Genomic DNA, 10,361 nt, shown 5'->3' with positions numbered 1-10,361 from the left:
AGATCGTACGCCGTGTTACTCGAAGTTTATAATGTGAATATGTGTTAAAAAGAAAAGAATGTTTTTTTTTTTCTATTGAAAAAAATATAAATATTTCTTTTGTAAACATTTTATATCGTATTTCGTTTTTGTAATTTATTCTGAAATATGAATAAACCTTTGCTCGAATCTGATTGGCTGTAGGATACAGGATAGGATAGGATAGGATAGGATAGGATTGGATTAACTTCTATATGTTTCTATCGTGAATCCTCAATCCTGAATCCTATCCGATCCTATCCCATGTCAAGTTGTGGGATAGCAGCACTGTATACAATGACATAGATAACAATTTCAGAATATTTTGTTTTATTAATTCAGTAAATTATAGAGCCACATTTCTAAAGCAAATTTTGTCTGAATATAACAAACTGTCATCCAGAAGAGAATAAATATAAATTATGCTCAAAGTCAGCTAGAAAGATACACGTTTTGACAAGACAAACGTCGAATTCTAAAATATTTGAGGTGGGATCAGTTGCCATGCAAAGGTGAGCATCAAAATTTTATCCAAATCCATTGATAGGAATAATTGTATACCCTAATGAATATTGAATAAATCATGCTCATCTAATTTGGGTTCTATGTACTTTTTCAGAATCTATTTGATCAAGAATTGTTCATGAAATGTTACATTGTACTTTCAAAAGTTTTTAACAAACCCACAAAGTCTTGTTCAGAGAAAACTAAAAGCAATTAATTCCATGTATATGTATAGGAAAATCGTTATAGGTATATTGAATACAAAAAAGAGAAAAACACGAGAATTATAGGGAAAAAAGTGCAAAGTATATTGCATTTGAGATATATTGGAGGAAAGCCATTCATAAATAAACAAAAAGGTCGTGAAAAATAATTATTTTTTGATGTTTCTGTTGGTGTAAAGTTACTGAATATAAATACCTGACAACATACTACTTTGGTATGACCTTGTCTGCGTTCCTCTGTCGCGACCATACATTTCACAACAAGCTTTGATGAAGACAACCAGTATTCCACACGCCACAATGACAATAAGGGATATGATACATGTAACAATTGCAACCCTAGAAAATAAATGACTTGACAGAATGGAAAATGTGATATGATAATTGATAGGCAAAACAAATTTCTTTAACTATAAACTCTTTCTTATATTTTAATTCCTGTAGTTTCATTTTTTTGAAAAATATATATTTTATGCAGAGCTGATTTTCTTGTCTCAGAGAGAGAGAGAGAGAGAGAGAGAGAGAGAGAGAGAGAGAGAGAGAGAGAGAGAGAGAGATTTACCAAGACTCCATTAACAGTCTTATTTGCAGTTTTTACAATTCATACGTAGTTTCTATTGACGTCTGTTATATATTTTACAATCTACAAGCAAAGGGAGAGGACAACACATCACTTCAAGCACTTATAGAACACGTATCTGATATGACAGTGTTACTAAATAAAAAATAAGTGCTTATATTGTTTTTCAATAATGAATGAATCTTAACAATATAGTTTAAAATCCAAGAAGATAAAAGTTAGCATGCTTATTTAGTGAATTTACATTGTATGTAACTTTAGACTTGAAAGGGTTGAATGCACCCAAGAATTAAACGATCGATCATTTTAATTTAGTGCACCGTGTGAAGTCATTATCTACAAGAGACTCTCATCATTTGAAAAGATTCATCATACTAAATTTAAATGCTTTAAAATCAAGTTATTATATGAATACTACTATAGGAAACTTTTATCTAATAACCATCGGACTCCAAAATTTTCAGGGTTCTTCCCTGAGCCACGAGATGTAAGGATATACAAGGACAGACATACTTGCTAACATCTTATAACGACCACGTATTTTCTAAATGCTAATGTGTTTGTTGAAATATCTTTATGTTCAACTTATGTGTAAGTAGCTTGCCTAGGTTTAAAAATGATTGATCTCCGAGTATACTCTTGAAAAGAAAATATAATTGGACACATAAACACAACTTGCATGTGATAGCTTATATAGCTACATAAATAAAGAATGTTGACACAGGAAAACCTTCAGTCATCTCATTTAACATACAATGTAGTTGATTATTGATCTTTTTCTTTAATCAGTAGAACATCCAAATATGAAGTAGATGTGACAGACTCTGTGGTGCACTTTCTTTATTGGTAATTAAATTACTTTCCCTTCTTTTGTATATCAGATACAGCGACTATTATTACAAATTTCCATAAAAACCAATATAAAATTAAAGGTTTTAAAACAACTCTTTCTAAATGAAAGTACTTACATGTATACGTTTCCTTTATCGCTCTCCTATATATGCTATTGCGCAACGTAAAAACCTTATGTAAAACATTTATCATATAAAATTATTTTCATAATGAAGAAAGTTTTAACTAAAAAATTAGGGGGAAATATTACTTTTCACCACTTTTATTTGAAATATAATACAACATACACTTAAATATAAATACACGTATAGCATAGGAAGCTTCCTGATATCAGATGTCAAATTAAAAATAAAATCTTTTGAAAACAAGAAAAATATAAAGCCTACAATCAATTCTAAATCAGATCAAATTGTGAGTACACCTTTGTTCAATTCTTTACAATATTTTTTTTTTATTTTCACATTTCAATTTTCAAATAAAAATAAATTCATATAATCATTGTGGATTTTTTACTCACTGATTCCTTCTCTTCACTCACCTCGCTACAATACTCTTACATATTACTGTATAGCTCTAACAAAATATTGAAAGAATGTAAGGTTTCTATTAGAGATATATTTGAAGGTATATTTTTTTTTTCGATTCAATGTCTTCTGTTTTAAGGCACCTGTAAAGTGCAAAACGAAATAGAAACGAATCGAAACAAACTGAAACGAAACGAAATCTACCAAAACTTATCGAAACAAAACGAAATCAAAATGAAACCTACTGAAACGAAATCAAAATGAAGCCTGTCGAAACAAAACATAACTATCAAATTGTTTTTCAAATCAAGGTACACAATTATATATGTGTAACTACATGTAGGCCTTTTCTACTTTAAATAAAATTTATGTAGTTCAAGCACTTGTTAAAATAAAATCTAAACACCGATAATATGCGTTAGCATACTATGCATGTATAATTTCAATATGTGTAGCATTTTTGTTAATTTCTAGGTCTTACCCTTATTTTCAGCCCTTATTCATCTAAATACAACATATTATCTATCAAATTTGATGTATTACATGTAAAGGCTCGTTTATGTTCGAGTCGAAATAAACTCACTGTACTGTTGAATTGCGAATGTCTTTTCGCAAGGGCATACACTAAATAATCTGAACCATTTTTTGAATATAAATAAAGGATAACTTGAAAAATGCTGCTGCTTTCTTTAAATCGCGAGCATGACTTCATAAGTACACAAAATATTTGGTAAAAGGCAAACATATTTCGACATCAGCCTATTTACTGGAAATTATAACTATCAAAACGCGAATTCTATTCAAAGCAGCAGCATTTTCCAGAAAGTACAAAGTATGCAGAAACAATTAACAGTTTGAATTTTTAATTTCAACTAGGGTATGCCCTTGCGATATTGAAATTTGTTATTGACCTACATTCCGTGTACCTACTATGCATTCATCACGTGACTGTCCATCGATGGGACCAAACTGCATACAGTACAGAGTAGATTATACTATGCTATTTCCATAAGTATTTAAGTTCTGTGATAATAGAACAGCTGAATAAAAATAAATTAAGTTTTAAGAACAATTCCCATTTTTGCACTTGTATTTTCCGTTGATTTCTCATAGTAAGCCTTAACAGTGCTGCATATGAAACAGAATATCTGCAAAATCTTATGCTTCAAAATAAGAAAGTACTTGCTGTGGCCTTCAACTTGACATTTAGATATATCGACGACGTAAATTGTCAATTAACAATGGTTATTTCTATTCTTATGCCGATATGATTTATCCTGGTGAGCTTGAAATAAAAGAGTTGCACACATCTGTTTCATATTTGGATGTTATACTTCAAAAAGACATTAATGGCAATCTAATAACGAAGTTCTATGACGACTTAAACTTTTCTATCGTCATGTTCCCTTACTTATGCCTCAATATACCTTCATCTCCCGCATACAGAGTTTATATGTCTCCGTTAATTCAATACGCAAGAGCATGTTCACGTATGAACAATTTTTGGAACGAGGTAAATAATTGACAAATAAGTTGATGAAAAAAGAATGTCAGCTGTCTCGCTTTAAGTCATCATTTCGTAAGTTCTATGGTCGATACTATGACCTTGTCAGCAAATTCAATTTATCATTGAGTAAAATGCTGACTGACGTTTTCATACTAGTTGTTATTCCATTATTTATACACTGAATTGACGACGGATTTTTCCATTATTCTCGATCTTGACAAGGAGCACACGGCGGGTGTAACCGTTCGGCAGAGAATGCTTACTCCTCCATGGCACTTGGTCTTAGCTCCGATGTTTTGGAGGACAGACTGTTTGCTCTGCTCCTATTTTGTACTGTTTATTAGACTTTTGATCTTGAATAATGTTCGTTATCTCCATATATTTCATGCACTCTCATAAAAATGTCTTTAAAATATTCAAAGAGATTGGGGGAACAAACATAATACAAATGCTTTGTAGTAGTGTAATGCAGTATGTGTGTGAAATTCAACATAAAATATCTACAATTCTATTCTCTATTTAGAAGCATGACATATGACGTTGTTTTACAAAAATAAAATATCACATAGAACACACGACAATTACATTTGTTAGGTCATTGACTCCATTACATACTTAGGTAGTATTGTCACAGCCACTGGTGGATCTGTGGGAAAAAAAAACCAAGACCAAATCACTTAACATATAGCCCGCAGAATGTGGCGATGGATGTGACATACCCTCCGAAAACCACCAGGAGACATTACACGCCACTCACTCGAGTGGAACCCACAAGGCAAACGGCGAGTTGGGCGTCCCAGGAAAACTTGGCGAAAGTCATATGAAGAGGAGATCAGGCAATGTGGACACGCCTGGGAACAACTGAAAAAGGCATCCCAGAATAGAGTGCGGTGGAGAAATGTTGCCGAGGCCCTATGTTCCAGCAGGAACCAAAAGGAACCATGAGGTCATTGATCCGGCTTCCATATTCAAAGACCTCGGAACTATTTGAAAGATTAAATATTCAAGGCGACTGGGTCTTCAAATCGTGAACTTTTGCACAACCTTCGTCTTGCATCGTTCAACTTACAAGACGAAACTGAATTGTCTACAGATTGGTCTGTTTGTAACATTTATAACAAGAATTACACGCAAGACGACCAGTCGGCTGTTAATGCTCCTCCATTGAATCTGAACGTAGTTATGATGTTTCAGTTACAGTATCAATCACATGTTCAAACCAACTCAGAATTACCCGACAAAGGACTGGTAGTGGCAATATCTTGAAGCTGTAATGATGGTTTTATGAGTCATATTAAAATTTCTGGTTATTTTTGGCTGTAACTGCCCTAAAATAATCTCCTAGTTCGTCATTTCTTTTTGAATTGAATAAGATCATTACTTCTCCTCAAATTACCAATAGAATACATTGAATCAGAGATGCTTCATCATCAGAATAAGGGAGACAGTAGGATATTTAGGGTTGTGCGTGTGGCTAAGCTCCGAAAAAAGATTGTTCAAAGTACTTATTAACAGTAATGTGAAATTTAATGAATGAATGGTAAATGGGAGTCCTTTTGTTCAAAATCCTGGTTAAGGGTACATCTTAGGAAAATATGCATGTGAGTATACGTAGTGAGGAAAAATAATTCTAATCAGTGTTTAAATGTCAGCTTATTTCTGCTTTATTTTAGGCATATAAACAATATCAACCTTTTAGCAAGATGTGCACACTTAATACAATACGGCAGGTCTAACTACACAAACAAACTGCTATAGGAAGGAGGGGGCTCATCTGTCCAATCTTTTGAAGCATCATCTTTGAAATTTGAGATCTCATTTAAATTGACTGGGAGAATATGACGCTCTTCCTGTTCTGTATTTCGAGGAGATGGTGGGGATATCGGGGCATTTCTGGGTTCTTCTCTATAAATATTCATCTCGATATTTTCTGTAAGTGACAAGTTCTGCATAGCAGGATCTAATGGTGTTTGTGCTGTGATGTGGGTCCCTGTCTGTCTAGATGGGCAATAACCTAAAATGTTTTTGAAAAAAAAAACCATTTCATTACATTCCTCTGATTGTATAATCTAATTGCCTATATAATATGACGTCACAATAAGCTATATGATTTGAATTTTAGAGAAAAAGAATTTCTTTAAATCTATATTTAAAGATTGATTTGGGGTCGTAGAAATAAATCAAAACATGCAGAAGTTTGTTTCTGGGTGGAATAAATATTTTTGTATTTGTCATTGGGGTTAAATACCAAACTCGTAGCATCATATGACTGTTGATCAGTTTTAGGAGAGTAAAAGTGAAACGTAACGAGAATACATGTAAACAAGTACAAGAAATCGGATTTTAAAAGCATTAAGCATGAATATTATGTGTGATTCATACGGGGATTAAGCTGACGAATAAGGTATGCAAAAATATTTCTACATTTTTTTCATACAATAAAACCAGACAAATTTTGGGTAGAATAACTGATTAAGTGAGCTCAAAAACCAGGAAGACCCTGACAATAAGGTCTGTAAACCGCACTCAAGGTGTAAATTGGTGTCGAGGTAATATTAGTTATGCAGACAATTTATCCTTCCGAAGGTTCTTCTTAAAACTAAATAATTTTATTTTGAATCTTTAATTTATTTTTTTTCAACAGACAACAGAACTGAAAAACATAGACAATTTTCTTTTGATGCCATATTAATATTTTATTTGTTGATGTTTATAGTAAGGTTTTTGGGTTTTTAAGTCCACTAAAAATCCCGGTGGCTTGTAAGGATTGCAATACTTTCTGGGTATTTGTTTCTGGCAGGTCAATATAATCACAAATGATATCGCTCAGGTATGGTTGCAGAGCAAGGACTTCATCTGTACAAAATGTAAAAAAAAAAAAATCCTTTATAATTCGCAATTCTTAGAGTGTTATCTCATTATCTCAATATGATTTTTATAAATACAAACCATCAGACTTTTCCACAATACGACCAAGGTCAGAGCTAGAATGTGGGGCCGACAAAACTTGTGTGACTGGTACAGGAGGCAGGGATATCTGTTTCACATGCAGGGCCTCATCTGTAATTAATAGTTTTTTTTTTCATTTACACGTTATTTAAAAATACACAAACTAACCCCCTTTTTTTAAAAATACAAACCATCACATTTGTCAAAAGCAGGGACAATGGCAGTACATGTACTAGATTGTGGAGCAAGCAAGGCTGGCAATATTAGTGGAGCAGGTAGGACTGCCTGATTCACGTGCATGGCAATTGATTGACCAATGGCAAGCTTTTCTGAATCACAGACGCGTTGGTATACAGCTAATGAAGATACCGATTTATGTCCTGGAAAACATTAAAATTCTAAAATGAAATTTATGAAATTAATGTAGATTAAAATTGGAAAAAATAAACTAAATGTTCAATGAAATGATTTACCTGTAACAGACATGATGTGTGCAGCGTCAAAGCGATTCCTTTATAAGAGAGTAGCCCCCGTGGCCCTGATGCTGTGATCAGTGTAGTACTGCAACAGTTGTTAATCTTTACTGAGCGTTGACATAAATGAGGAAAGGGTTTTTTCTCCAATAGGTACATAACACCACTGGTAATCAGTGTCGGAAAAGGTATCACGAGGTCTCTGCCAAAGGCAATCGCACCTACCATTCAGTTTTTCGATATACTTCTGAAAAGATGCTACTGGGCACATTGGATTCCCTGGAATTTCAGGCATATATCCGCCGAGGTTTTCTTTGTCGGTTTCACGGTGATTTTTGGTTAATCCATCCATTTTTTAAAAACTAATTTATATCCTGTAGTTTGAACACAAAAGGAGTTTTTAGTCATTTTGTGCATATTTTCAGAGCCCCTTCCGAAAAAATACAAACGGACATCCATCTGAACTTTGTTAAGTAATCCAACAGGTTTATCAGTATTTAAGTACACTGAATTGTATATTTTTCTCAAATCAGCATCTGTAATTACTGTATGGTGGTTTACGAACCCCTTTCCTTCTCTTTTCAGAACAGCCATCACTGCACGAAAATTAAAGTTCGCTTCTCTAAAATCTTCATCTTTCACAATATCAAATCTTTTATTAACGGGGGCGACTGTAAATACCTATTCAGAGAATGTCTAATTCCTTCAAAGCTTGTTATTTTGTACTTGTCTCCGTCAGCTTTGCACAAGTCAACATAAAAGTGTGACAAGGCCTCATTTAGACTTACTTTTTCGAAGTTTTCGAAGTCAGTTCGCTGTTTTTTCTCCACCAAATATTCTCTCAGAGTTAGCGCGGCCTTTTTGTTATCTTTCTGCGTACTTTTAGAAGTTAGGTCCGATCTTAAATTTGATATATCACTTGCACTTAGGGATTCAAATCGTTCTTCATCCATATTTTGTGTTGATGTCGTCTGACGCACTTTGACGTCAGTTATGAGGATCCATGCGGGGTCACGTGCAAACCGTATTTTGTTGATGTGTGGTTGGTAAATTTTAATGTATGGTGGGTAGGTCACGTGGAAGCGGCACATTAGCAATATGAGGTGGCCTGGGTAGACAGCATAATATCGTTTAATGCAGTATTGCTCTCGACCAATTAAATTTCACGATTTTTACCGGAGGCAGGATAAATTAAATTGGACAGTGGATAGTAATTGAAAAAAAAATGATTTTAGCAATGAGACTCAGGTTGTGTTTAACTAGAACAAGCATCTGGAGAAGAATATTTTTTGTTTCAATAATATTATCAAGGTAAGATTCCTCTCATATTTTTGAATTTAAAGTTAAAGTCATGGTGTCAGTGAAATTAAATTTGACTGATATATTAGAGACAAGGTAAGGTCAAGGTCATTACCTTTTTTCTGGACCTTAATAATAAAAAATTGCTTCTGACAATCATGTAATCCTTATTTGTATTCCAAAAGATTGAATGTTTTTCTTTTCACATGAAAAGAAACTACCTTAGAGGGCCTATAAGATAATATAACAAAAACATAGATTATTTAACTAAAATGGATTTCGGCAACATCCGAATTATCTCTACTTAATAGATATTCCTACATTTAAAAAAAAGCTATCGATGCATAATCACATATGCATACCGTTGGAAATTCTGTAATTATTTGCGGTAACTATAAACGTTAAGGAGACCAAGAATTAGGGTTAAATGGAATGACTTGTCTCCCCCATCTGAGTTGAAATAGACTCGCTCAAAAGGGGTATATATAAGAATGCGCTTAGAGTTTCAGGGTCATTTGCGGAGCTGCAAAGCAGAACAGTAGAAGAATTTGGGTAAGAATAAGAAAAGGTGAAATAATAGAAATTAGAATGCATTGCACCAGTGGCGAGAAATCCGGGGAATTGAGGCGAGATACTGGGGGCTGTTGATCTGCATAAGAACGAATCTCCTTGTATCCGCCATCAATAGGGACCTGGGGCAAGGTACACGGTGCTTTGTTACCAAGTCATAATTTAACCACGCTTGTATATATTTTGTGATTAAAGAAATGAAAGAATAACCCAGATAGGTCAAAAGAAAAATTGCTATATTGTAAATATTTAAATCATTAGATCAAATACTCAGTTAGAGTAAGAGGAACATTTCATCCCCTATAAGAACCCAAACGCAAGGGTACACGTTACATTTTGGTGGCAGCCGGTAAGGGGATAGAAGTTATTAAGACAAAAATACTAGGTACCAGGTCCAGTTTACCAAGCGCTATTTACCAGGTTCGGTAGTATTAGGTACGCAGAGTCAGGTACTGTGTTACCAAGGACATTTTACCAAGTACAGTTTACCAGGTCTAGTATAACCAGGTACAGAGATTCAAGTGCGTTGTAACCAAGTACTGTTTACCAGGTCAGTGTTGCCAGGGCAAGTATAGGGTGATAAGATTTTTAATCTGGATACAGTGTACTTGTCATTATTGATAAAAAGAGGGATCCATAAGAATAATTCAAAAGTGAACTGCATTCTAGAACGCAGTTCGCAATTCAAAATTTTAAAATATCTGTGTGGTCTGAAATTTTGATGATGGGGTAATAGGGGTCAGATACTACGTCTATGAAAAACTGGTGATGGTACATGTACCATCTCATGTTTCCGAGATATGGCTCTCCTATTTTTAGCCCTACTATATAATACTTTACGAATAAACATCGGGTTCGGGG

The 10,361-nt window shown here is 33.9% G+C and overlaps 1 protein-coding gene across 1 annotated transcript; it reads right to left on the bottom strand.

Annotated features, from left to right (window-relative positions):
* Nucleotides 1-5,945: 5,945 nt before the first annotated feature.
* On the bottom strand, nucleotides 5,946-7,972 carry LOC134274210 (uncharacterized). The gene is made up of 5 exons (XM_062756460.1): nucleotides 7,632-7,972; nucleotides 7,350-7,538; nucleotides 7,159-7,269; nucleotides 6,952-7,065; nucleotides 5,946-6,223 (listed from the first exon to the last, which is right to left on the bottom strand). Exons 1-5 carry the CDS (start codon nucleotides 7,642-7,644, stop codon nucleotides 5,946-5,948), a joined length of 705 nt encoding a protein of 234 aa, XP_062612444.1. The 5' UTR covers nucleotides 7,645-7,972.
* Between the last annotated feature and the right edge of the window lie 2,389 nt (nucleotides 7,973-10,361).

The sequence above is a fragment of the Saccostrea cucullata genome, unplaced genomic scaffold, assembly GCF_032062105.1.
Source record: "Saccostrea cucullata isolate Sc308-1 unplaced genomic scaffold, CSIRO_AGI_Scuc_v1 ctg7772, whole genome shotgun sequence".
NCBI lineage: Eukaryota > Metazoa > Mollusca > Bivalvia > Ostreida > Ostreidae > Saccostrea > Saccostrea cuccullata.
Note: the sequence above shows the minus strand (reverse complement) of the source record. Positions and strands in the feature narration are given on the sequence as shown.

What these genes read in the sequence shown, in the direction of transcription:
- LOC134274210 (XM_062756460.1), bottom strand. An exon ending in TGCTTTTGACAAATGTGATG is followed by an intron (nt 7,270 to 7,349) that starts GTTTGTATTTTT and finishes TATTAATTACAG; the next exon opens with ATGAGGCCCTGCATGTGAAA. An exon ending in TATTGTGGAAAAGTCTGATG is followed by an intron (nt 7,066 to 7,158) that starts GTTTGTATTTAT and finishes CATTTTGTACAG; the next exon opens with ATGAAGTCCTTGCTCTGCAA.